At 62.7% G+C, this 27,467-nt stretch overlaps 1 protein-coding gene across 9 annotated transcripts in view; it reads left to right on the forward strand.

The window, feature by feature from the left end:
- Positions 1-25,035, forward strand: part of KCNQ2 (potassium voltage-gated channel subfamily Q member 2) — a 45,647-nt gene extending 20,612 nt beyond the window's left edge. Inside the window, exons 8-18 of one of the 9 annotated variants that reach the window (XM_070419590.1) lie at positions 1,207-1,301; positions 2,368-2,397; positions 5,491-5,559; positions 6,877-6,906; positions 10,418-10,471; positions 13,440-13,663; positions 14,272-14,380; positions 14,844-14,975; positions 17,167-17,274; positions 19,786-19,909; positions 20,544-25,035. In XM_070419590.1, coding sequence (XP_070275691.1) covers positions 1,207-1,301; positions 2,368-2,397; positions 5,491-5,559; positions 6,877-6,906; positions 10,418-10,471; positions 13,440-13,663; positions 14,272-14,380; positions 14,844-14,975; positions 17,167-17,274; positions 19,786-19,909; positions 20,544-21,275 — 1,707 coding nt within the window. In that variant the 3' untranslated portion in view covers positions 21,276-25,035. The remainder of the gene's footprint in view (positions 1-1,206; positions 1,302-2,367; positions 2,398-5,490; positions 5,560-6,876; positions 6,907-10,417; positions 10,472-13,439; positions 13,664-14,271; positions 14,381-14,843; positions 14,976-17,166; positions 17,275-19,785; positions 19,910-20,543) is intronic. The other 8 variants (XM_070419592.1, XM_070419596.1, XM_070419594.1 and 5 more) reach the window with 8 other exon arrangements.
- The last annotated feature ends 2,432 nt before the right edge of the window (positions 25,036-27,467 follow it).

Raw genomic sequence — 27,467 nt, forward strand, 5'->3', positions numbered from 1 at the left:
AAATGAAGGAGAAATGGACATTCCCATGTAAACAAGAGCTGAGGGAGTTTGTCACTGGTAGACTTGCCTACAAGAAACGCTAAAGGGCATCCTTCAGACTGGTCAGTAACCCAGGCCGTATGAGCACTGGGAGAGGTAACCAGAGGCAAACAGAAGAGCGGTATTAAATTTTTGGTTTGTAATTCATTTTTTTCCTATATGATTTCAAAGACATGCATAAAGCCATAATCACTAATCTACATTTCTGGGCACACAATGTATAAAGGTGTAATTTGTAACAGTAACAACATAAGGGGGACTGCATAGCAGCAGAGTTTTGTATCCTACTGAGGCTAAGTTGGCGTACACTTTTAAGTACACACCCAAAGGAATTGAAAACGGTGTTTACTCAGAAATGTGCACACCAGTGTTTGTAGCAGCCTTATTCACAACAGCCCAAAGATGGAAACAACCCATGTGTTCATCAACAGATGAATGGATAAACGGAATTGCTGTTACCCATCACATTGAATATTATTTATTCAGCCTTAAAAAGAACGAGGCACGTGGATGGGCCTTGCAAACACGCTACGTGAAGGAAGCCAGCACCAGAGGCCATGCGTTCTAGGATTCCCTTCCCTTGGTTGGGAACCCAGGAGGACTGTGTGGCCCGGGGGGTGCCAGAGCCTGAGGTGTCCAGGGGTGATGGCTGAAGGGGGAGGGGTGGTTGATTCTGAGGTGATGAGGATGGAACCAGATGCTGCTTTGCTGTCCACTTTAGAATGGTTGAAGTGGGGAATTTTGTGTTACTTCACCACACAGACACAAGCTGGGGATGGAGACCCAGGCCAGGGCAAGGGCGGCTAGCCAGCAGGCCAGGACCCCACACTGTGCTCACGTTGACTCCCCCATGGTCTGTGGGCCACTACGCTGGGAGGATGGAGGCCTGTGGTCCTCGTCCCCCAGCTCCTGTGGTCCCACAGGCCATGTATGTCCCTTCAGGACTGGGGAGGCAGGAGGGGACCACGAAACCAGGCTATACACTGCCAGGTGTCAGGTAAGACTGAGGAAAGGAGCAGCCTGCTGGTGTGCACCCAGTCCCGCCGCCAGACCCTGCCAGCTGCGGCGGGAGGCGTGCCCTCCAATCTACAGGTGAATCAGGGCCTGCGGGGCAGACAGGTGGGAGGGCCCTGCCCTCGTGGTTGACCCGTCATGTCTCCCCTGCAGTCTGCCTGGAGGTTCTACGCCACCAACCTGTCGCGCACGGACCTGCATTCCACATGGCAGTACTACGAGCGCACGGTCACCGTGCCCATGTACAGGTACCGCCACGCCGCCCTGTGCATCACGCCTCCTCGGCCTTCCATTTCCCATCTGTTCTGAAGCCCCATTTTTTGATGTTCATTATTTTTATTGATTTTTGTTTCTTTTTTTCTTTAAAATTTATGTGCTTTTCAAAATGGAGTTCTGTGTGTGGTTTATTTCGCTGTTGGTTTAGCTTTGTTTCATAGCTCACAGCTTTTTTTCCACCTCCATCCCCCCACTTAGCCTCCTCGCCAGGTCCATGGTGTGGGCACTGCAGGGACGGCCCCCGAGAGCTCGGCACACGCCCAGCACAGGACCGTGGGGCAGCTCCCCACTTCAGAGGACCGGGGTCTGTGCACCGCAAGGAGGGTGACCCCTGACCACAGCGAGGCTTTAGGACCGGGAGATACATGCACCTGGGGTCCCAGGCTCCCCTGGTTGGGCGGAAGGGGCTGGAAGCCCTGTCTAGGCGTGGTTGGTGGGGCGCTGCCAACAGGCCCATGAGTCCGTGTGGCCAGCAGGCAGAGCTTTCCAGGCAAGAGCAGCTGGCAGCCTGGATGAGAGTGGCTGCCCAGGGTTGGTCTGTGCCGGGCTGTTGCTTTGACGTCAGTCTGAGGTCATAGGTGCTGGGGGCTGCCCGGTACCTGCCCAGGCCTCATGCCCTTGGGAGGGTGGGTGCTGCCCTGCCCTCTGCCCTCTGCAGTGAAGCTTCCCAGCCCAAGGATGCCCCTTGTCCGCCCCAGGATTTGTGCCCATGGAACCCTCACCTGAGGGGCTGGGCAGGGTCCTCCCGAGGTTCCTAAAGTCAGGGAGGGCCTGGCAGGACAGAGGCTGTTCCTGCTGCCACTGGCCTCAGAAGAGACTTGCCATCTGGGAGCGTGCGCCCCACGTCCATGGGGAACGCCTCCCGCCCTGCAGCTCCAGGCACTGTGGCCCCTCCCGCTGGGCGGACAACCGTGCGCTAATTTTCTCTGTTCTGTTGTTTCCCCCACTCTCCTCGACTGTTTTTTCATTTTCTTTTCCTTATCCCGTTCTTTTTAAATGTCCGTTCTCTCCCTTGTGTGCGTGTGAAACACTTGAAAGCTCGCAAGCTCAAACCTACGGGGCCTCCAGGTAGGACATGCATGGGACGAAAGCGTGGTGTGGTCTGTCCCCCGTGTGACTGTCACGGCCACCCAGTGTGCCGGCCAGTGGCCGCCCTGCCACGCCCCTGCACCCCTGCCCAGTCTGGGCCTGGCTGGGCCCTGCCCTGTCCCCCTCTGTCCCCGCCCGGAGTGCACTTTCCTCGCCTCCCCCCATTCCCTCTCTCAACGGTCCCCCCCCTCCCCCGCCCCCCCCAGCCGCTTTCTTGTGTTGGATCTGTCTGTCCAGGTCTTGGTCCTTGTCCTGCTTCTTGCCTGTCTCATGACTGGGGTTCCTCCCTCGTTCACCCCCACCCCATGAGCCTATGTGTGCACAGCACAGATGTGCTGGAGCTGGAGACTCCTCCTCCCTCTTGGGGCCACTCCACACAAGGCCTGCCGGGCAGCTGGCCTCTGGGCCTGCCTGGGCCCTCCCTGTAGATTCGACACCCCTTCTTCCTGCTGCCACAAGAGGGAGACACAGGCCCTGGGAGGAGAGGTGGCCCGCGGTCCATCCCGTCCACTGGATCGCTGTGTCCCCGTCTGCACTGGGGCTCTCCTGCCTGAAGGGAGGAAAAGATTGGGGGTGCTGAGCTGCTACAGGAAATTTCACCCCACACAGCACTCCTTCCCTGCGGAGTGGGGGGACTGTGCTGGGCGCACACAGCCCTGCAGCGCGAGCGGCCTCTCCGTGTGGACAGAGCAGGGTCCTGGGCAGAAGCTGTCCCGCCTCCTCCAGGGGCCCCGTCCTCTGGTGGCGCGGAACCTTGTTAGGAAGTTAACCCGCCAGCCCCAGAGGGGAGAAGGGTGTCGGGCTGGGCAGTGCAGGGCCAGGCTCCACGATGGGCAGGCCCTGAGCCCCCACGGCATCTCCACTGCTGACCCCGAGGCTTCACGCTGAGAAGAAGGTGGTGGCAGGAGCCGTGTCCTCCCTAGTCTGGGACCCGGGGTTCCTGAGGCTCCAGGCTGCCTGGGCAGTTGGGGAGATCCTGACAGACTCTGGGACCTGGACGTTTCCCTGATCACCCTTCTGGCCGGCCCGGATCCTCCAGGGTCTGCGGAGGCGCCCCTCCCCTCCCCACGGGGCCTCGGTGGCTCCAGGTGCCCTCAAGCTGGCTGACCCCCAGACCAGCTGCTGTGCCTCCTGGGAGATGACCCTGGCGTGTCCCCACTCCTGTCAGCACACTGCACCCCCATCCTCCACGGCCGCTGCCCTCGGAGATGACGGCTGTGTGCCTGGCCCTGCGTGTGGTGCCTGCGTGTTCCTGCCCACACCCTGCCCGCCTGTGTTCCGTCCCCTGTGCTGTGTCCCGGGCATGGCGTCCCCTCTGAGTGTTCCTGACCTTGGACCTGCATGTGTGGGGCCGTGCCGGGCTCTCGGCTCCAGGCCCGTGGCTCGTGGCCGAGGAGAGTGGGGGAGCAGCTCTGTCCCTGTGTTCAGTCCTGGGGGAGGGAAAGGGCTCCCAGGGCCACCCCTTCTCCAGCAGGTCCCAGCACGCCAGGAAGCAGGGCTGTGGCCAGGGAACAGGGCTGTGCTGGGAGCTGGGGGGCTGTGTCTGGACCCTGCTGGGCGGTGGTTGCCTGTGGAGGTGTGGTCCCTAAACCAGTTTCCTGTGCCCCTGTGAGTGCAGGCCACGCCCCTGAGGTGGGGTTTCTGGGAGGAGGCCAGACCAGGCGAGAAGTCCCAGCAGGGGCAGTGCCTGGGGGTCAGGTCTTCGCTGCTGAGGGGCAGATCCGGAGTTGAAGGTTTCTGGCTGTGCTGGGCCTGCAGATGGGCAGTGACTGGCAGGCCCGGGGGAGGAGGGTGACTGGACAGAGGGGAGTGTGGAAGGGCCAGAGGGAAGCCAGAGACGAAGGGGCAACCATCAGAGTCAGGTGTGCAGTGGAGTCCACGACCTTTCTGAATGCGTGAGCATGAGAATGACAGGAGCCCGTCACATTGAGGGACCGGACTCTGAAGGCCTAGGCTGAAGCGTGGGAGGGGAGGAGCGGGCGTGGAGGGGCTGGGCGTGGAGGGGCTGGGTGAGGCCTGTGTGATGACGCCAAGCGAGGTCGCCAAGGTGAGGCTCAGACACAGTCCGGGGGGTGGGGGTGGGGGGCGGTCAGGGGCCCCTGGAGTCTAGAAGGATGGAGGCTGAGGAGAGGGCTGGGGCTGGGGCTGGAGCTGGGAGCAGGTCTTGGAGCCTGGTTTCAGGGAGGGACTGGGACTCAGCAGGCTGAGGGGTGAGTGGGGTGTCACAGTGATGGGGGCTGGGTCAGGAGGGAGAGGCCTGGGGTCACACAGGGTGAGTGGAAATGTGGGGGCAGGAGGTGGCGAGGAGCTGAGAGTGGGGTGAAGACGTCTCCCTGACGTTGGAGGGGACTTGAGCCCCAGAGGCTCCTGCCCGTCCTGCAGGTGGAACTGGGGGGCCTGGGGCCTCCCCAGGAACCTCCTTGTCCACAGATCTTACGCTCTGGTGTGAAGCCAGGCCTGTATGGAAGTCCGCCTGCACCTGCCCCGGGGCCAGCAGGAGGGGTGGAGGGGGTGGGGGGAGGCTGTCTGTGTGTGTGACTGGGTCTGGGGAGAGGGGGCTTGGAGCAGAGCCGGGCCAGCCGTCCAGGCCTCTCCCTGTCCAAACAGCCTCTTCACAGTGACCCTGACCTTGCCCTGACTTGGCAGAGAGGGGTCTGGGAGCCTAGGCTGTTGGTACTGTGTTTGTGGCTGTGCTGCCCTGGGGTGTTCAGGGGCGGGGAAGGGGACAGGAGGGGACGGAAGGGGACAGGAGGGGACGGGAGGGGACGGGAGGGGACGGGAGGGGACGACCCCCTGCCTGTGCCCGGTGCCCTGCTTGACCCGCTCCATGCGGTCAGGAGTCAGAGTCTCTGTGGATGACAGCCTGGGCTCTGCTCCCTTCCCTCTGCCATGCATGCTGGTCACTGGCAGCTTCCAGGGCCAAGGCCCCAGGACAGGTGTGGCCAGAGCACGCAGATGGGCTTCTTCTGCTGGCGACCACCCCACCCCTGTCCCTGGGCTCCTGTGTGTGAAGTGAGAGCTGGGGCGCGGTCCCCGGCTCAGGCGGCGGGCTCACTGCCCTCTTCCCCTCAGACTGATCCCACCGCTCAACCAGCTGGAGCTGCTGCGGAACCTCAAGAGTAAATCCGGACTCACGTTCAGGTCAGCGAGGCGCTGCGGGCTGCAGCTCGGGCGCAGGGGTGGGCGTGCAGTCCTCCTGCGGGCACTGCTGCCCATAGGGACCTGGAAGGGGGGCACGCCAGACACCGGCTGGCCACAGGGCCGGGTGATGTCCGAGTGCTCGACAGAGGTGGGTGTGGAGTGGAGAGGAGGGACCCGGTCCCCATGTCAAGAGCTCTGAGTGGGCAGAGCAGCTGCACGGTCCGTGCTGCCCCGCCCCCCGGAGACGGGTCTGGGCCCTGGAGCCTGTGAAGGGGACGGTAGTTGGGGAGCCTTGTGGGTGTGAGTAAGTGAAGGGTCTCAGTGGGAGGTCGCTCTGGGTCAGCGAGGCCCTAGATCCAGGCACGTGTGTCCTCACAAGGGATAGCGGGAAGGGCCGTGTGAGTGCAGGGGGAGACGCGCCCTGGAGCCTCAGTCCCAGGAGCCAGGGGCAGGACGGCCCCTGCAGTCCAGGGGAACCCCCTCCCCAGCTTGGACCTGGCTCCAGAATGGGGGGGGTGTAGATTTCTGTGGTTTAAGCCCCCAGTTGGTGGTCCTCGATCCAGAAGAAACAGGAAGCTCATACAGGTCCCGGGAAGCGGGCCAGCACGTGCCGAGCGGCCTGGCGCCTGGGTGCAGGGCAGGCAGTTCGGGGACAGCTGTGAAGAGGGCGAGGGAAGAGCCCAGGTCGTGTGGAAGAAAAGGCTGCTGGGAGCGGGACGGGAGGGGCCGTGGGTCCCACGCTGCTGGGACTGCGGTGCGAAGGAGCCCTGCGTGTGCGGCAGGAAGCGGCTGGGGCGCCGCAGGGCCGGCTGGACAGCAGAACCTGCAAGGCCGAGGCCCTCGGCGAGGTTTCCAGCTGCGCCTGTGTCCCCCGCTGCTGGTCCCTGGTGGCAAAATGCACTAAATGCGGGAGGAGAGGCGAATCTGGGGAGGAACTGCTGAGTGAAGACGCCAGCCTCAAAGACGTGGGGGTTGGCCAGCCAGATTGCGGACAGTAACTTGGGAGGGAGACCCAGTGCAGGAAAGCGCGCTTCAGGGAGGGCCCGTGCGGGCGGACTGTGGGCGAGATTTAGGACTCGTGGGTCCAACCAGCCCTCCTTGCAGGAGCAGGCGTGGAGAGGGGCCTCTGGGGAGAAGCGAGAGCCCCTGAGCGGCGACCCCTTTCCCAGGCCCTGCCTCCTGGGGCTCAGGAGTGGTGGCTGTGGGTGCGGGCAGGGCGGCGAGGGGGTGGTGGTGCCAAGGGGGCCTCCTGGTCCCTGGCGGGCGGGGTGTGCCTGGGGGGGTCGTTCCTGACCGTCTTCTTGCTTCTGTTTGAAGGAAGGAGCCACAGCCGGAGCCATCCCCCAGGTCAGTGCGTGCCCACTCCCGTGTCTGCATGCGGTGTCGGGGGGCCAGGGCTGTGCTGGGAGCTGTGGGGCTGTGTCTGGACCCTGCTGGGCGGTGGTTGCCTGTGGAGGTGTGGTCCCTAAACCAGTTTCCTGTGCCCCTGTGAGTGCAGGCCGAGCCCCTGAGGTGGGGTTTCTGGGAGGAGGCCAGCTCAGGTGAGCAGTCCCAGCAGGGGCAGTGCCTGGGGTCAGGGTCAGGGCCACTCTAGGAGGGGTCTTCACTGCCCGAGGGGCAGATCCGGGTGTGCTGAAAGTTTCTGGGGAGAATGGGAAGTTCCCTCTTCACACAGGGTCTCAGCAGGCCCCCCATTCTGCTGCGGCAGCAGGTTAGAGATCCGAGGAGGGGCTCTGTGGGTGACCTCTGTGCAGGTGGAGCCAGGGTGTGGCCCAGTGTCTCCCTCGTGGCAGCAGAGAATTCAGGCCATACCACAGCTTCACGTCGTGAGCTGCAGCCTGGGGGTTCCCCAGGCCCCATCCACTCACTGCAGAGGGAGGCCAGTCCCCCGCTGGGGGCCAAAGGCACCACCCTCCTGCTGCTCCCCACGCGGTGCCCTCTGGGACCACAGGCGGCTCAGCTGGCTGCTCTGGTGGGGTAGACGGAATCGGCTGAGCCCACCCTCTCCAGCCCTGGAGGGCATGCTGCTCCATCCCTGGGCCCCAAGCAGGGAATGCTGGCCGGTGCCTGGAACTGGAAGGGGCCGTGCTTCTGTCCTGAACTGCCCAAAAGGGCAGAAGCGAAGGGACCCCTCAAAGAGGCTGAGGAAACGCTTTTGGACAGGAGTTGGTTTAGCCCAGGGGTGGTGGGGGCTGGTCTGTGCCTCCTGGGCACCTGTGGGTGGCAGCCTCCGGGGCGTGCCCACCTGTCCTCTGCCCATTGTCTGCGAGAGCCCCCGTGGCCTGAGGCGCTCCGGTGGGCTCCCTGCGCTCATGGCCCCGGCTGTTCTCCCCTCCGGCAACTCTGGTCTCAGCCTCTCTCTCTCTCTCTCCTCCCCTGCCCTCCCCTTCCCCAATCTGGAAATCTCGCCCCCAAGTGCCTTTAATCATGGCACTGCCTTTCTTGGGCCCTTTCACGTGCGCTCTGTCTTTGGGGATGAGGTGCTGGCCCTGAAAGCAGGACTCAAGGTGAGGACACACGGGCGCCTCGGGCTCTGTGCTATGCTCCCTGCCCCTCACCAGTCCTCCGTCCTCCCCGTGTGTCCTGTGTCCCTGCCTGCCCCTGGCCCAGCAGCTTCCCCCAGGGCCAGCCTGGCCCCGCCTCCTCCTGGGAACCAAGGACTTTGCCTCACCTGAGAGGCACACCTATCGGCCAGGTAATGGTGAGCGCATTTCTGCCCTCCCCTGGGGCAGCCACCCCCTTTTTAGCACCATGGTAGGTGTGTAGGAAATCGTTCTGCACTGCACTTGTCCCCAGGGTGTCCGTGGGCTGCCGGAGCGGTCCTGTTCCGTAAGTGCAGGTGGATGGGTGGACGCAAGGACCCTTGCTCAGCTCCCGTGAGCCGGGCTCATGGTGGGCACACACCACGGCTGTGGCGGCGTCAGACCAAGGCCATCTGCACTAGGGCTGGAGCTGGGGGCCGGGGCAGCCAGGGGTCTCGGGCTGTGCTGCTCTGGGTGTGTCCCTGACCCTTCCCATTTCTGACTGCCCCGCCCCCACTCTGTCCCTGGAGGAGCCCCCTGCTCCCACCGCTTTGCCCTTGTCCATGTGCGTCCCTCCTTGTCACAGGCGTGTCTGTCCAGTCGGTCTTGGTGAGTGTCTGTAATGGGTCTTCTCCCTCCTGGGCCTGGCCTCCCTGGGCTTGAAGCCGAAGCTCTAAGACAGGTGACGCTCGGGTTGGCTGAAGGAGGCGGGAACACCAGTGCCAGCCTGGAGCCCAGAGGGGACAGGCAGAGTCCGGAGTCCTTGACACCCCAGGCTCAGGGTCGGGGTGCCAGTAGCCCACGGTCCTCAGCTCCGTCAGGCTCTGAGGCTGCACTGCCCCACACAGGAGCCACGGCCACGTGTGGCTGTTTAGGTTCCCACTGACATGAATACAGTGAGCGGCCGGCCCTGCCCCCAGTGCTCTGGAGCCGGGTGTGGGGCGGCCGTCAGACCACAGTGGGAGCCGTCGTGCGGGGGGCTGCGGGGCCCTGGGAAATGCTTCCAGGGCAGGCGACTGAGTGGGAGGTTCGCAGCAGCAAACCGGGACCCTTCACAGGCTGGGAGCTGAGCCCCGCATCGCTCTCTTTCCCAGGGGCAGCCTGAAGGCGGAGCTGCATGTGCAGGCCTGAGACCCCGGGGGCACAGCAGGCTCTGGTGGACTTGTGGCTGACATGGAGGGGCCCGGGAGAGAATGTTTGCCCCAAATTTGAGGGGCGTCTGTGAGCAGCCAGAGCTGCCAGGTGGGGGTCTGGGTCCTGGGAATACTGAGGCACAGGGAGGTTTGCCCCATGTGAGACCACTTGCCGGGCAGCTGGGCCCCAGCTCCCTCCCACCGGGACTAAGTCGCCTGGCAGGTCCTGTTCTTCACCCAAATGACAGGACAGGTCCCACAGGAGGAGGCTCGAGGGGCACAGGTTCTTCTTGGGGGAGCATGGAGGACCAGGGGAGGGCTTCGAGGACCCTGGGCTGGCTGGCTCAGAGGTCGTCACGTGGTTCCTTTATGTGGGAGGGGAGAGAGGTGTCTGGACACCAGCAGGTGCCACCGATGTTTCAACGAATGTGTGTGGATGCTGAGCCCTCCTCCGGGAGCTGAGGCCAGCAGGTGTGTCTGGGTTCCTCAGGTGCACAGTTTGAGAACTGCTGTCTCAGGAGCAACAGCTTCGAAGGTGGAGAAAGAGGGAGAGGCCCCAGGAAAGCCAAGGATTTCTTGTAGTTCTTGTTTCTTGCGTGTTCTGGTGCAGAGATAAGTCCCCTCTCGGGAGGTCCTAGGGTGCTGACCGTTGGAGGACACCCCCAGGCACCCCCTCCCCGGCCTGGCAGGTTCACCGACTTTGGCCCCCAACCCCCTCCCTCCTGAGCCCCTAACTGGGCAGCTGGCTTGGCTCAGCCAAACCTTACGATTGGTTTGTGAAACCAAACTGCATGTTTTCCTCCCCAAACATGTGCTTTCCAGAATCCTGTCCATCTAGTGCCAGCCTCTTGCAAAGTCTTAGCCCATGTATTATTTTTTTTATTCGCATGAATGTAGCAAAAAATAATACATCTTTTAAAAAGACGTGACCCCAAGCTCTGACTCTAGAAGGAAAAGGCATTTTGGGAGGGAAACACAGGGAATTTTGTTTTTTCTCCCCAAACCGGGGACTGCTTCTTTCCCAGGCCGGCGGAGTACATGATGTGCAGCCTCCGCAAGGTCCTTGCTCAGACACACGCTCTGTGGCTGGTGGACCCTGAGCCCAGAGCTACGCCAGGGGTGGTCACGGTGCCTCAGTTTACCTGCCCACTCGCCAGCCCGGGCTCCCTGCCAGGGGACTAACTGTGCTCTCCTCATTTCCAGTAAAGGCAGAACGTGCAGAGAGGGCCTGTGTGGCTGCTGCCCTGGACACTCTAGGTACCACGGACGCATGGCACGGACGCCCTGCTGCACGGCTCTTCCGCTCCGAACACAGCTTATTAGAAGTTCTAGATGAGCCGGAGAGGCCCCGGCTCCCCCAATTCTGATTGGCAGCTAGGCCCACAGCCCGTGTGGGGCAGCGCTAGGCGCCCTCTGATTCCCAAACTCTTTCTCCTTAAGCAAAGGAGCCCTGCTCCCAGCAGGAGGGGCCGGCCAGGGGCTTGAGGACCCAGAAAGGGCGCTGGCCCTGGGACCCTGACTGCTCCAGAAGCCTCTCTCCAGGGCCAGTCTAGCACCTCTACTAGGCACCTGGGTCAGCTCCCCCTCATCCGCCCCCTCGCTGCCTGCGAGGCAGCTCCGTCCTGTGTGTGCCGGCTCCCGTGGTGCTCACACACCAAACACCAGAAAGCCAGAGGCCCCCAGCTCCCCTTCCCACATACAGGCCTGGTTGAGGGCTGACTGGAACGGGCCAGCGGAGAGGCGCACCCCGTGACACCATGAGCACCTCCACTGCACCGTGTGCTCCTCTGTCCGCTGTCAGTGGTGGGTGCAGGACTGTCTGTCTTTCTGCTTGCTCAGAGTGCACCCACCCGTCTCCCTCCTGCCCGCCTCCCACCCTGACCGGGGCAGCCCTGCAATGTGGGCAGCTACTCATTTGTCCTGTGCATGTGGTCAGTGCCGAGGGGCAGGCGTCGGGAGGGGCCGTGCAGCAGGATCAGGGCCCCAGGCGGCCGCATGCTTGCACCTCTGCACCTCTGCATCCGTGCATGCTCCAAATCCTTCTCCACCCTGAGGGGGCTCAGAGGGTCCCCCTACCTGTCCATGCTGCCTGTGTGTTCACGGAAGTGAGTGCTTGTGGGATGACTTGTGAGAGATCTGGGCTGGGCAGAGGCGGTCCTGCTTGCCCGGAGCTGTGTCCATGGTGCATCTAGCCACAGGCTGCTCCCTCAGGTCAGGGACTGTGGTCAGGCAGCGTGGGGATAGAAGGGCCAGGAGGCCAGGCCAGGTGTAGTCCTGCTGTGCACAAGCCTCAGGAATGTCATTTCATCCTGGGCATTGGGGCCCAGCCATGCCCGGCAGCTCTCCCACCACTGAATGGCCCACTGTGCAGACCTCTTACCCGCCCCATCCCAATTTGCAACTGGCCCCACATATTGAGAATTTCGCCCTGGGCGTGGCGGGCAGGGAGGGGAGCTGGGCCTCGGTGTTCTCTCCCAGGCCCTCCTGAATGTGCCCCCAGCCCTATGTAAGAGCCAGAGCCTCAGCCCCTCCAGTGGGCTGACTCTGTCCTTGGCTTGCGAGGTGAGGGAGGGAGGACCGGCGTTTGGGCATCTGGAGTTGGGGCAGGTCCGGGTGGCTGGGGTGGGATGCAAGTGGCTGGGGGCACTGAGCCTCAACGACTATGGAGGTCCCGGTGTCCACCCTGTGACACCTTCCAGCAGGGGACCCTTCCTGGTCTAAGCAGGTGCACGGTGGGGCCAGGCGGGGCCAGGGGAGGCTCCTTCCTGTGGCTCCGTCCTCGTGGGGCTGAGTTCCTGGGCCCCTGTGTGCTGCCTGGGCCGTAGGTCCCGCCAGGGTCCCCAGCTCTCCTGGCTGGGCGGGGCCACACTGCTCAGGGTCTCCCTGGACCAGCTGGTGGCCTTTGTTGGGACAGGAACACAGAAGAGGTCATTTGTCCAGAGGCCCCATGCTGCCTCAGTCCCCACCTGCCCATTCAGGCCTTGCCTGCCCTCAGTGGTCGCCAGCTGGGGGCCAGTGTCCTGAGCAAGCTGACGCCTGGCCTTGTGCTCGCAGGGGGCTCGGGGGGCGGGGCGGGCTGCCCACAGTGGGCTCCACACCTTGGGGCCATCTGCGCAGTTCTGTTCTGCAGAGCCCCTGACCTAGTGCACGGTTGCGGGCTGAGGCAAGGAGGGTGCCAGCCAGGCCAGGTGGGCGGGTGGTGGGCTGCCTCTCCATGGCCGGTCATCACTGTGCCGCCAGACGGTGTGTCCAGGCTGTGTGTTCTGTTGGGGCCGAGGGAGGTGGCTACCCAGGGTAGCACGGGGGGCTGGCGATGTCTGAGGTTAGCAGGTGTGGCAGTTCCCACAGGAACCCCTGGGCAGGTTTGTCATAAGCCAGCAGGGGCAGCAAGGGGCCCAGTTCACAGAGCCTGCTGTCTTCTCGAGCACATGAGGGGACTGCCCAGTGGCCGCCCGACTCCTGGCTGCTGCCCAGAGGGTATGGGAGCCAGGCACACTCAGTGTCAGACCCATCTCCACAGTTACTAGACGTGTGGACAGGGAGGCCCGCGGGGCTGTGGCCGGCCGGCCCTGGCCACCCCTCCCTGCCAGGGCTCAGAACAGCCAAGTGGCCGCAGAGCATGCCCACCCACTCTATCCTCCAGGAGCGGACCGTCAGCTCCCATGCGCCCTGGGGGTGGGGGTGGAGCCTGGGCGGCCCCGGGCAGAGGGGAGGTGGACAGGGACCCCCCAGGATGCTTCTTGTGCCATGCCCTCACCCTGCTCCCCGGGCTGCGGAGCTCACCCCTCCTGACTCTGGGGCAGTGCAGAGTGTGGAGGGGAGACAGGGAGCCTCGGTGGTCGGGTGCCCACAGTGATGCCCAGGGAGAAGCCGCTGGTGCTGGGCATTCGGGGGCTCGTCCTGCTGTGGGTGTCACCGTGGAGAGGGAGGCCTGGCTGGACAGTGTGGACAGGGCTGGGCCCCTTTTGGTGGTAGGCAAAGTGATGTACGAGTCCCCTGTCCAGCCCCTGAGCCAGCCCAGGACCCCATGGTGGAATTGACCTGCTGACCTCCGACCCCCGGGCTCCAGGTCAGGGCAGCGGCCCAGCGGGCATTTCTCTGGGGCTGGGCTGCAGCTGCTCGCCATGTGGGAGGATATTGGCTAAGAGCAGCTGACGGGTGCCAGTGTGCTGTCCAGAGTGACACCTTCTGCTCTCTTTCTGTGTGTCTGTCCTCCTGGGAGCAGTCAGAAGGTCAGTTTGAAAGACCGTGTCTTCTCCAGCCCCCGAGGTGTGGCTGCCAAGGGGAAGGGGTCCCCACAAGCCCAGCCCGTCAGGCGGTCGCCCAGCGCCGACCAGAGCCTGGAGGACAGTCCGAGCAAGGTACCCAAGAGCTGGAGCTTCGGGGACCGCAGCCGCGCGCGGCAGGCCTTCCGGGTCAAGGGCGCCGCGTCTCGGCAGAACTCGGAAGGTGGGTCAGGTCGGCCACCGCTGTGGCCCAGCTGCTTCCAGGGCTCACCCCCAAGTGCAGGCCCACTTCATCCATTGCTTCCTTTATTGAGGTGAAATTCACGTCCCATAAAATTAGCCATTTTAAAGTGAACCGTTCAGGGGCATTTGACACGTCTACTCTCTAGCTCCAGGACATTTCATCTCCCCAAAGGAGCCCCCTTAGCAGCCTCCCCAGCCCCTGGCCACGCCAGTGGCTTTCCTCTCGGGAAGTGTCCTGGACATGTCGCGCAGGCGGGCCGCGCGGCCTCTGTGTTGGGTGCCCGGCTGAGTTCATGGGGTGCTCTCTGGGCTCCTCCATGGTGCACGTTCCTTTTCATGCTGAGCGGTGCTCCACCGCTACTGGGTGTGGACTCGCCCCACTCTGGCCCTCCGTCCGTCCACTCACAGTGGTGCCCCTGCAATCCTCACGTCGCACCCCCGCAGGCCAAGGCCAGCAAAGCCGCTGAGAAAGAACAGGTGGAATCTAGAGCATGTGGGCCCGACGGGGTGCCTGAGGGGTTCCCTGACGAAGGGCGCCATGGCACCAAGGGACTCGTCTCCTCATGGGCCATGTCCCCTTCCACCCAGAAGCAAGTCTCCCCGGGGAGGACATCGTGGATGACAACAAGAGCTGTAACTGCGAGTTTGTGACAGAGGACCTGACCCCAGGCCTCAAAGTCAGCATCCGGGCCGTATGGTGAGTGACCCTGGGTGTCTGGGGTGAGGACGCCCCCCCTCACAGGGTCCTGAAGGGCAGTCACTGTCCCTGGAATGCAGGGCTTTGGGGGGCTTGTGTGAGGGCACACGCTCGGGGGGGGGGGGGGGGACACTGGCCGACACCCCTTAGTCCCAGCTCCTTGTGGCTCAGAAGACCCCTAGTGTCATGGGGTTCCCTTGCCCATCACCTGAGGGTGTTAGTGAACAGCCAGGAGCTGCCCAGGGGGGTTCTCGGGTGGATGCGGGTCTGCTGAACAGCTGGGACCAGGAGCGGCTGGTGTCTTTGGTGGGTGGGTGGCCCAGATAATAGGGACAAGTTTTCCAGTGCACATTCTCAGAGATGCTGGGGGCGGGGCCAGGAAGTGGACTCTGGGGCTGGCCCTGCTTGGAGAGTGTCCCGAGGTGGCCTCTGCCCTGGGCTCACGGCCCTGCCCAACCCTCAGTGTCATGAGGTTCCTGGTGTCCAAGCGGAAGTTCAAGGAGAGCTTGCGGCCCTATGACGTGATGGACGTGATCGAGCAGTACTCGGCCGGCCACCTGGACATGCTGTCCCGCATCAAAAACCTGCAGTCCAGGCAAGAGCCGCCCCTGAGCCCTGGGTGCGGAGGCCGGCCCTCCTGGGCCAGGCTGACACGCCGTGAGGTGGGGAGGCGGGTCCAGTGGAGGGCTGCTGTGCTCTCCGCCAAGCGGGGCAGGGGGCAGGGCTGAGGTGGGCACAGTGGCCAGACCTGCTTGCTGCCACCTCTGGGCCCTTCCTCTCGCCCCACACAGACTTTCCTTCATGCTTGTTTTTAACGCCTCTCTTGTCTCTCCTTTTGCTTCCCTCCTTCCTGCTCTGTGATGGGAAGCATGCATGTGTGAATGCACATGTGTGTGGGTGCACGGTATAGGTCTCTGTGTGCATGTGTATGGGTGCATGCATGTGTGTGCATGTGTGTGTCCAGTGTGCCGTGTGTCATCATGTGCACACGTGCGTGTGTGTTGAGAGGTGAAGCTGTGGGCATGCACAGACCCATCCAGTGTCACTTATGCACCTTGGCACCTCTTCTGCCAGGACAGAGGGCCTTGTCCCCCTGCCCCACCTCATGGGGCTTCTCACCTCCTGGGCAGTAAGTGGGGCTGGGGTGCGTGTCTGCGGTGTACAATGGCAGGGCACACACTGCTATCTCCAAGCCCACGTGTGTGAGAACTGGCTTGCTCACCCTAAAAGGTACCTGTACATACATGTATACAGGCATGAGCAAGGGCCCGAGGCACACACAACACAGATGTGCACACAGTGCACACAAAGGCCCATGTCCACCACCACATGCACACACATGGTAGTACACATGTACACACATACATGCTGTTAGCCTGGTACCACATGCATGTACCACATAATTACACACACAAATGCACTGCCAGTACAGGTGTGCTCACAGGCACCCACCCTCCACATATAAATGATCTGTGCACACGCATGTGTTTGTGGTGTTTGTGAACAGGTCACAGCTATTGTTGTGGGTGTCGCCTGAGGTGGGTCACATGCTCCCGCCTGTCAGAGCCCCTGCCCAGCCCCCCCCCCGCCCCGCACCCCCCACCATGGCTCCTCAAACAAGGCTGTCCCACCGGGGAAGCCTGGGCCCCAGCTGGGAGGGTCTGAGTGGTCGGGGGAAAGTCCTGGAGGGCAGCCCAGCTCCTAGCCCCTGGGAAGGGATGAAGTCCTCATTCTGGAAAGTCGGTGCATGCCGCTCTGGGGGGCCTCCCCTGTCCTGCGCCTGGATGCCAGGGGTGGGTCTCGCTGGGCCTTAACCGGCTCCTGTGGGCAGAGGTCAGGGAGTGACGCCTCCCTCTGCCTGGACTCAGGCCAAGAGGCCAGTCCTCCCAGAGCATCGACTAAACCTGTGTTGTGAGTGTGAGCAAATGTGTGTGTAATTGTGCACATGGAGGGAAATGTGTGAGCATGTGAGTGAAAACACATGTGAGTGTGTGCAAGCATGTCAGGTGTGCATGTGTGGGCAACACGTGTGATTATGCATATGACTGAGTGTGCACAAGCAGATTGTGTGAGTGTATATGAGTGTGTGAGTCTGCCTGTGTTTGTAAACAGACATGTGTAGTGTGCATATGACTACGTATGCCTGTGTGTGCATAAGCAGGCTGTGAGTGTACATATGAGTGTGTGAACCTGTCTGTGTACACATAAGCAGACATGTGTGCATGTGTGCACATGAGCAATTTGTGTGTGCATGTGTGTCTGTGTGAGTGTGTGCATGTGAGCAACATGTGTGAGTGTTATGTGTGAGCGCAACATGCGTGCATGTGCATGTGTGTGCGTGTGAGCAATTGGTGTGCGTGTGAGAGAACAGTCTGCCTGCTGTGTCTCCCTCGCTGCAGCTGTGGTGCTCCCAGGTCCTTCTGTCCTGAGCTCCCCTTTCCTTCCCTTTCTGTGGGAAAATGAAGTGCTCCCCAAGGAGCCGGGCGTGGTCACTGGCCAGCAGTCCGAGTGTTGTGAAAGCTGGCTCTCTGGCGCGGGGCCGCTGGCCTTCGCCCTGCACATGTGCGTGCCCGCCGGCAGGCTGGGCACGGCGAGACGCAGCGCAGGGCCGTGCTCGCCTGAAAGGGGAGCATCAAGTGAGCGTGGCGCCCACTGTGTTGTTGCAAGTGGACGTAGTTGTGAGAGGCCTGCTGCTTCGGCCGGTTCTCCTGTCTCAGCAAGCCCAGCCGGCCCTCGCGGTGCTCACAACGTGTTTGCTGGTGTCTCTTCTCTTGTTTACTCGCCAGGATAGATATGATTGTGGGCCCCCCACCCCCTTCAACTCCCCGGCACAAGAAGTACCCCACCAAAGGACCCACGGCCCCTCCGAGAGAGTCACCCCAGTACTCGCCTAGGTCAGGACGCCAGCCTCTCCTGCCTGTGTCTGTGGAATGGCCAGCCCCCTCGCTCCAGGCCACATGACGGCAGACCCGCACTGCTCTTCCGAGGGGTGGAGGGGACGTTTCTCTGTCACTGACCAGCCAGACCCGGGAGCAGGCATTCCTCTGCAGAGCCCGGGTGGGCTGTGTTGGGGCTGCTCCTCTCGGCAGGGCCCTGGGGAAGCTTTCCAAGGACACCCTGTGTGCCGTCCTCCTGGGGCAGGGCTCCCTGGGCAGAGGCAGAGGCCAGGATTAGGGTGCCCAGATGTGCAGGGAGGACCTTCAGGGCTCCGGGGACCATGGTGTCCTTGCCACCCAGCCCCCGGTGCAACTCAGACCCCAGCACCCGCACACCTGCGGGGTTGACCTGTGAGGATCTGAACAAGTCCCATCACTTCTCTTGCCTTGAACCTGTGGATAAACATGGGTCAGCATCATGGTAGCATTACGAGGAGGACGTCAGCTGATGGGCAGAATGGACGGCGAGTTAGCACAGGCAGATCCTTTAGGAACAAATGCAGACGGTGGAGCCCTCCGGCACCCCTGGGACCCTGCAGAGGAGGCTGTGGCCCGTTCACCTTCTCCGGCAGGCCTGGTCAGTCAGGAAGAGTGGGGTCCCAGAGCAGGGACGTGAGGGTAAGGAGAGATGCCCCCGGCGGTGCTGACAGCTGGGGAGCAGAGGGGCCCAGGGCACCTGGGGGCCAGGGTCAGCGTGTCAGACATCTCCACCTGGCATTCTCAGGGGAGTCGGCCTGACCCAGGGCAGCCCCAGACAATACTTTCTGGGTTCCCCACTCTACCATGTCCCCCAGCCCCAAGGATGTGGTACCTGAGACCCAAGCCATCCTGGGAGTTGCTGCAGGGGCGGAGCTGGAGGTTGAGAGCCCAGAGCTGGGAAAGCCCTGCTGCCTTCGGAGCGCCAGGCCTCCCGGGACATAGTCCGAGCGCTCAGCCATGCAGAGGAGGGGCAGGAGGACAGTCTTGGCATGTGGGGGCTCAGGGGTTAAGCCACCTCCTCAGCCTGAGGCCCAGGGGCAGGGTGCACAGGATCCTCAGAGGACCCTCCCTCAGCCCCAGCAACAGGCCGAGCCCACGGCCAAGACTCCCAGGGGACCGGCCAGGCGGGTGGTCATCATGTGGCAGGGGTGAAGGCGCTGAGCCGGGCCTGGCCTGTATGCACATGTGGCAACACCACGAGCCCCTTCTCCTTGTCCATTTCCACGGGCATGTGCTTGGAGCCCAGGGTCCCCACCGCCCTCCCCCGCTGCTGGTCCTTGGGTGCATGCGTCCAGCATGAAGCCTGTGAGAGCATGCGGAGGCTGCACCGTGGCAGACGCAAGCCTGAACCTTCTGCTTCCTGCAACAGAGAGAAAATCACCCCAAGTGCCCCCATCAGTGGCAGACAGGGTGGTCCTGTGGTCAGGAAGGAAGCCCAGCTGTGGCCCCAGCCATCTCACAAGGTCCCTGCACCCCAAACTTGAGAAGTGGGCTTTGTGCTGGGGGCTCCAGGCCCGAGATGAGGCAGGGGCTGCGGGCCTTGGCCTGGGTCGCTGTCCGGCTCGTCTGCATCCCGGCTCAAGTGCTGTTTGCCGGGCAGTTTCGCAGCAGCTGCCCCAGGGCTTGCAGACAGCGAGGCCCTTGATGCTGAGTGGCGTCCACACGCTCGCCATTCAAAGGCCCCCTCTGAGCCCTTCCTGCTCAGCGTGGGAAACAGAAGCCCTCCCTGAAGGAAGCGCCTTCTCCGCCTGTGGCATTCATGGCCTAAGGCCTGTTTGAGATAAGCTCAGTCCCTCACGTACTCACCCGTACACAGGCACACACGAGACACACATGTGCACACAGTGGACACAATGCATGCACACATGTACACATACATAGTGCACACAAATGCACAATACACACAAAACACATGCACATATAGACACACAATGTACACTGTGCATGCACACATGCGCACACATGCGCACATGCAAGCACACAAAGACCCCCTCTCTGATTGTGGTGGGCAGTTTCCGTGCTGGTCTGTGTCCCAGCTCCCTGTCCTGGTGCATGGAGCCCCAGCTCACTGTCCCCGCCTCCCTGCCTTGTTGTTCCCCCTGTAGACGTTTAACTGTCCCCATCGGACTGGCTGGGCAGAGGGCTCCGTGGCACATTAGGAAGGATGGAAGCTCAGGCGGGGCAGTGCCGGGGTGGACAGAGCACAGGGGGCCGAGCTGAGGGGTGAACGGCCCCAGTACCTTCCTGTGCCTCCTCACCAATGTGCCGGCCCACTGGGATGGGGTGGGCAGGGAACAGGCCTGGGAGTCCAGAACCAGGCGAGAACAGGTGCTCGGTATCCATCTGTCCTGGCACCTGCTGCCCCCCAGTCAGCTCTGGGTGTGGCCTGGAACCTGGATCTGGAGGCTGTGGCCTAGCCCAGGAAGAGAGGGTCATGGGCCACCACAACCACTTGAACTCGTGCTGTGGGGCGGGGTCTCTTCCTGGCAGAGTGGACCAGATTGTGGGGCGGGGCCCGGCGATGACAGACAAGGACCGCACCAAGGGCCCGGCCGAAGCAGAGCTGCCGGAGGACCCCAGCATGATGGGCCGGCTGGGCAAGGTGGAGAAGCAGGTGGGCGGAGCCTGGAGAGCCGCCGTGGTGTCAGCCTAGGGTGGACGCTGTGGGAGGGGTCCTCGAGCTTCCAGGGACCTGGGCCCATCACAGCTTAGGGTACTGCATGCCCCCTGAGCCCATCCCCAGTCTAGGGTATGTTCCCTTCTTTGGCCACAGGCCCTCAGGACCAGGAGCACCATTTATGCCCCTCCCCTTGTCTGGGTGGGGGCCACTGAGCGACACCACGTCCCGGGGCCTGTGGGTGGACTCTGTCACCTGGGCCTCATCCCCAGAGCCCTTTCGTGTGGACACACACAAGGACTCCCACCAGGCTCTGCTCCTGCCGTGTAGGGAGGAGAGCCATGCGTCCCTCTGTGGTGATTGCTCTGATGGGTGGGCCCACGGTGGCAGGGGGCAGCCAGATGAGCAGGAGTACCCAGGTCCAGCGCTCTGAAGCCCTGAGGCCACACACAGTAATGGGGTCAGAGTCTGAGCTGCTGGTGGGTCTGCCTCCCTCTGCCTCTGCACCTCTGCAGGGAGCAGCCCGGGTGCCCCCACTTCTGCAGGGAGCAACCCAGGTCCCCCCACCTCTTCAGGGAAAAGCTGGGTCTCCTCACCTTGGGGAGCAGCCTGCCAGCAGCCCCTCTTGCAGGTCCTGTCCATGGAGAAGAAGCTGGACTTCCTGGTCAGCATCTACACGCAGCGCATGGGGATCCCACCCTCAGAGACTGAGGCGTACTTTGGGGCCAAGGAGCCCGAGCCGGCACCGCCGTACCACAGCCCCGAGGACAGCCGCGATCAGGGGGACCGCAGTGGCTGCATCGTCAAGCTCATCCGCTCCACCAGCTCCATTGGCCACAAGAATTTCTCAGCGCCCCCGGCTGTGCCCTCCACTCAGTGCCCACCCTCTACTTCGTGGCAGCCTCAGGGCCATCCGCGCCAGGGCCACGGTGCCTCTCCCGTGGGGGACCACGGCCCGCTGGTGCGCATCCCGCCACCGCCCACCCACGAGCGCTCGCTGTCTGCCTACAACGGGGGCACCCGGGCTAGCACGGAGTTCCTGCGGCACGAGGACACGCCAGCCAGCAGGCCCCACGAGGGCGCGCTGCGAGACAGCGACACGTCCATCTCCATCCCGTCCGTGGACCACGAGGAGCTGGAGCGCTCCTTCAGCGGCTTCAGCATCTCCCAGTCCAAGGAGAACCTGGACGGCCTCAACAGCTGCTATGCGGCGGTGGCCCCCTGTGCCAAAGTCAGACCCTACATTGCCGAGGGCGAGTCGGACACGGACTCGGACCTCTGCACCCCGTGCGGGCCACCGCCCCGCTCGGCCACGGGCGAGGGCCCCTTTGGGGACGTGGGCTGGGCGGGGCCCCGGAAATGAGGCCCCACCCCCTTTTCCCTGACTCTTGGCCTTGAGGTTTCGAGGCGGGACCCTCCGGTGCCCATGCCTGATGCGGTGGCGGGCAGTGGGGGCGCCTCAGTCTTCACGGTGAAGGTTAACGAAAGTCCTTTTCCAACAAGGGGCACCCAGGCTGCTGTGCCCACTCTGTAGACCGCCGGCCCAGGTGTGAGAGGGTGGGTGATGCAGAGGACAGGTCCCTGGCAGAGGCTGGAGGTGTGGAGTCAGGGAGCAGGGCCAGAGAGGGTGCCCAGTGCGGGACAGGCCTGTCCCCTTGAGGGTGTGCCCATGTGCACGGCTGGGAGGATGCCTCTTGCCTCCCGTGCCCATCCACTGTGTTCTGAGTGTCCTGTGTGGGAGCCAGCCCTGCGTCCAGGGCCTTGGCCGGAGAGGAGGGGCGAGGCCTCAGGACACACAGGAGCATGGGGACCTCTGTGCTCCACAGGCTTCTGGCAGAGGGTCCTTGGAGGCTCTCCCGGCCACAGGAGATCTGGGGGGTGAGCACCCCCTTGTCCTCTGTGCTCTGCCCTGTCCGGGTGCTGGTCAGCAGGCTGCGGCCAGCACGTTCACGGAGACCTGCTTGTGGGCAGTGGTGCTGGGCAGGTGGGTGTGGTGAGCAGACTTCCTGCTGCCCTTTGCAAGGGTGCTGCCTCCCCTGTCCCCACGGGTGCCCTGACCGGACCCAGGGCTGGAAGAGGGTATAACCACTGGCAAGAGCTGTCCAAGTCCCCACACGACATCAGACAAAGGCAGCTTGCTATAAGTTGTCTCTTCTGTCCCCGCTGGAGCTGCCCGCCCCGCCCGCCAGTCTCTGCGGCTGGTCCCTTGGCTGTGGCCTGCTGGTGTCTTGAGAGAAAGGACACCGTCCCCACCCTGGCCCCCACTCTTGTGGGCACCTGGCCGGAGGAGCAGCAGCTTTGAGCCGGGAGCCCAAAGGCGGCGGTGGGCCCCCAGCAGGCAGTGCGGGGCACCTGGCATTTGGGGTGATGGACAGCAAGCCTGGCACCTGGCGCCCTCTGAGGCAGTGACCCCATGGGTGCAGGGCTGAGCTCAGCTAAGGCCACCAGGTAGGACTGCCCCGAACGCTGGGTCCAGGGAGAGCTGGGCTGTCTCCTCACCCATGCGAGCCCACACTGGCTAGGGGTCTCTGAGGACGCAGTAGGTGGGGCTCAGGCCACGGCTCTGTGTGGGGAACAACCTCCTCAGGGCCCCAGGCTCAGTGCTGACAGCACATGTGCCCTCGGTGCCCGCCCACTGTGGGGCCCCCCTTCGGAGAAGCCTTGTGCACTGTCTTGGGTGTGCGTGTGACAAGACAGGAGTGTGGCTGACACCCCACACCTGTGCTCAATCACAGGCTCACACATGGGCACACACACCACACACACACTCACACATACAGAAATTGCACAGGCACACCCATGCACACACACACCACTTAAGCATACATGCATAATACACCTCACACAGTGCACATGCGCACACGCATGCATGCCTCACACACATGCGCAGGTGCATACGCACACAGCCATGCACATGCATGCCCTCATGCACACACACACACGCATCGCATTCTGACTGGGCAGTCCCTTGGCCTCTTGGCTGCTTTCCGGCACGAGGACTCAGGGACTCGGGGAGCTACAGTGGCTCTGCCACCCCAGGCCCCTGGGCAGAAGTGGCAGAAGGTGCCCTGGAGCCATGCAGGGCCTCACACTGCCCTCCCCTTGGCACAGCAGTAGCTGTCCAGAGTGGTTGGGTGGCCAATGGCCAGGGACAGCCTGGGCTGGGCCAGGGAGGGCCCAGCACCTGTGGGGTGTCTGGATGTGATGCTGGGGCTCTGGCCGGCTCCCTGGGCCCCTTGGTCAGTGGCCTGGCCTCATCACCACCAAGCAGGAGGCTGCCCTCTCCCTTTATCGGCCTACCATCTCCCTCCTCTGTCCCTGTGCAATCATGAGCCACACTCATGCTGGGCCACCTGGGAGGACGGAGGGACCAGCCAGGTGGCAGAGGGCTCCCTCCCGGCCTGCCCACCGGCCTGTCCCCACCGGAGGCCACAGCTGCCTGCTCAGCAACACCACCCGCCCCGCTCCAGGACCCCATGCTGCGAGGGCTGCTCTGGGGGGGGTGGGCAGCTGCCTCCAGTCACCACGGCTGAGCCCAGAGCTGCCGCCAGCCAGGCAGCGTCACGCGTCTCCAGTGTGTTAACTTATTAACCCGCCTCCCCCTCACTAGGCTGTCCCCTCCCCTGGCGGTGGATTTGAGATGTGAACATGGGAGAGGGGTCGTCCTCTCTGTTGCCCCCACATTCAGGGGCCACCATATGTCAGGTCCCCGCCCGCTGTTCTTGGAAAGAAGTCTGTGCGAGACATTGCACACGCTTTCTGAAGCCCAGAGGCGCTGCTGCTGGTGCTCTGGGCCTCTGTAGAAACGCTGGTGTTCGCATCTATTTCACTTTCGCCCCGAATTGTAAATAATGTACAGATGATCCTCAGCTGCCCTCTGGGGTGGCGCAGACCTGCCTTGGTGATCTCCAGGCCGCCCCCCTTATATACTGACGTGGGTGTGAGGCAGGAAGGCTGCTTCCAGAGCCCGGGGAGCCTCTGTGGCTGTCCCCAGGGGCAGCCTCCACTTGGGCCCCCACCAAGGACAAAGTAGAAACAACCAAGGAGGGCTTCCTGCGGGAAGCAGTGTGGTGCAATCAGGGCTGCGCCTCTCCTTTCAGGGGCCTGGGAGAGCCGGCAGCCCAGGGCAGGACACTGTGGCCCCTGGAGCAGGCAGAGCCCTGAGGGGCGGGGCTGCCCGCTGACCCAGAAGGCTGCTCTGCTGGGGGCGGGGCTTTAGGACACAGGGTAAAGAGGGGGAGGGAGGCCTGGGGAGGGGAGGGCCCACAGATGACAGCCTTTGGAGTCATCTGTGGGGCTGGGAGGGGTTGGGTGGTCTTTTGTCTTGGACACTTGCGAGGGTGACACACTGACTAGGACGTGAGGACCGGAGGGCGGCCCTCGTCCTGGGCTTCTGGGCAGGTGTGCACACCTGGCTGGGCTGCACGTCCAGCTCTGACTGGGTCTCATAAAGTTGTTGCCTTAATGCATGTTGACGGGGAGTCGCCGAGGTCGCCCCTGTGCCCTGGGTGACCTCCAGGCGCTGATGCCGGGCCCGCCCCCTCCTCCCCCGCCTGTGGTCCGCAGACCCGCTCCACAGAGGGCACCGAGCAGGCGGTCTCACCATCTCACACCCGCTGGCCCGAGGTGCCGCCTGCCTAGATTCGCCGACCCCACCGTGCCCATCGGCTCCCGTGGCCCAAGGGCGGCTGCAGCTCCCCCATCTGCGCTGTTGCCTTGGCTGTGTTTGCACTTTTGTTCATGCTCCAAAGAATATTTCATAATGCCTTGCGTGTGACACGCACTGGCTCGGCGTGCGCTCGCACCACAGCGACCGGGCCTTTCTCCGTGACCGTGTCACCACCGCACACTTGTGTCTCAACCGCACTGTTGTTTTCCAAGGAAAGACGCCAGGGGACCGGTCCAGGTTTGCTAGGAGCAGTGAGGTGCGTGCGCACGCAGCTCACTGTCAGGCCAATGCTCCCGGTGAGAACGGGCCCAGCACAGGTTCCCCGGGGACCTTGGTGTGGAATCTGGCGTCAGGGATGCATATGGAAAGTTCTGGAAAGTTCTGTTGCCACAGGGACGAGTCTGGGTGCCCAGAGGGCCTGCGCACCGAGTAAAACACAGTGATCCACCGGGCAGTGCGTGCCTCCTTCCTCCCGTGTCCTCTGCGGGCGGCTGTCCTCGCCGGGGCTCGTGGTGACAGGGACAGCGACAGCCTCCCCAGGAGGCCGCTGTGCTCCCACTGGGGAGGGTTCTCACTCTGCAGGGTCCGGCACTGGCTCTGTGGCGCCCTCTCTCTGCCACCACCAAGCACCACCAGCCGGTGGCCCCAGAGCAGAGACTCCGGCTGGCCCACTGCAGGCTCCTGCCAGTGGCCTTTTCTCCGCCACCCCGACAGCTGGGTCCTGGGCTGCGGAAGCATCAGCCCCTACCACTCCCCCCACCCCCCTGGCCAGGTGAGGTGCTAGGGGCGGGGGTGACATCCTGTCTCCCACCTGAGGGTCTGGGCCAGGGCCTGGCTGTAAGGGGCTTGTGCTGAGCAGCTATGCTGCCCGCCTTCTGGAATGTTCCTCCCACCAGACCCCTTGGGCCTCTGGGGGCTCAGCTGAGCAGGCAGAGCAGATCGGCAGGGCTCAGTGGCCCAGAGGACTCATGCCCAGCCCCGCACAGATGCCTGGCCCTACAGTGGTGGGATGGGGTGGGGTGGGGTGTGAGGGAGGGCCTGGCAGGTCCGGGTGACAAACCAGAGGTTTATATTGTAAGGCTTCCAGAAACTTCTGGGTTGGGGTGCCTTTCTTTGGGCTAACTGGATGGTGCTCCCGGCCCAGCTGGGCTGCTGCACTCACCTCTGTCCACCCACAGCGCTGACGACGGTCCTCAGCGTCCCTGGCCATCCCTGGCGGAGACGAGGACCGAGGGCTGCAGAGTCACCGGGAAGCCCGAGCCTGGGCCCTGAGTGCGGGGACGGGGACGGGGATGGGGGGGGGGGGGGCGCGACAGCATGATCCACGGCCCCCGGGCTCTCTGCAGGCTCAGGGGCCTGGTGAAAACCCGGACCCCCGTGTGCTCGGGGTCTCCAGCTGCCTCTGGTGCTGGGGGCTGCAGTCGGGGGAGGAGCACCCCATCTGACCCCTCCACACCCACGGGGCAGACGTTTCATTGCCTCCCACTCGGCGGTTTGGACTGCTTGCCTAAGAAAGTTCTGTTTTTCCAGGAACTGTCCCTAGAATTAGGATTGGATCTGGGCTTGGCTGTGATGAACAGAAACTTTAAACAACCGCGGGTTCAACAGAAAAGACTCCATTTGTCTTTCACGGTCGACAGTCCAGAGGGAGGCTGTCTGGACTAGTGTGGTGGGCCCCCTACGGTGCCAGAGGCCCGGCTCCCTCCTGTCCTGTTTCTCTGCTCTACATGGTTTCTTCCTCAGGGTCACCACGTGGGCCAGTGTGGCTGCTGGAGGCTAGCCATTGCACCTTCGTCCCAGCTAGCGGAAGGGAGTGTGGGGGAGAAGGGCACCCTTTCCCCTAACACACACACACACACACTAGCACACTAGCACATACACACTAGCACACACACTAACACATACACACACACTAACACACACACTAGCACATACACACTAGCACACACACTAGCACACACACACTAGCACACACACACCAGCACACACACACTAGCACACACACACCAGCACACACACTAGCACACACACACTAGCACACACACTAGCACACACACTAGCACACACACTAGCACACACACTAACACACACACTAGCACACTAGCACACACACTAACACACACACACTAGCACACACACACTAACACACACACTAGCACACACACTAGCACACACACACTAGCACACACACTAGCACACACACTAACACACACACTAGCACACTAGCACACACACTAGCGCACACACACTAGCGCACACACACTAGCACACTAGCACACACACACTAACACACACACTAACACACACACACTAGCACACACACACTAGCACACACTAGCACATACACACAAACACACACACTAGCATACACACACTAGCACACACACTAGCACACTAGCACACACACACTAGCACACACACTAGCACACACACTAGCACACTAGCACACACACACTAGCACACACACTAGCACACACACACTAACACACACACTAGCACACACACACACTAGCACACACACACTAACACACACACTAGCACACTAGCACACAGTAGCACACACACTAGCACACACACACACTAGCACACACACTAGCACACACACACCAGCACACACACTAGCACACACACACCAGCACACACACTAGCACACACACTAGCACACACACTAGCACACTAGCACACACACTAACACACACGCTAGCACACTAGCACACACACTAACATACACACTAGCACACACACTAGCACACTAGCACACACACACTAACACACACACTAGCACACACACTAACACACACACTAGCACACACACACTAACACACACACTAGCACACTAGCACACACACTAACACACACGCTAGCACACTAGCACACACACTAACA

Source organism: Myotis yumanensis, unplaced genomic scaffold, assembly GCF_028538775.1.
Source record: "Myotis yumanensis isolate MYYU_CA2020_CCGP unplaced genomic scaffold, mMyoYum1.0.hap1 SCAF_7, whole genome shotgun sequence".
Lineage (NCBI taxonomy): Eukaryota > Metazoa > Chordata > Mammalia > Chiroptera > Vespertilionidae > Myotis > Myotis yumanensis.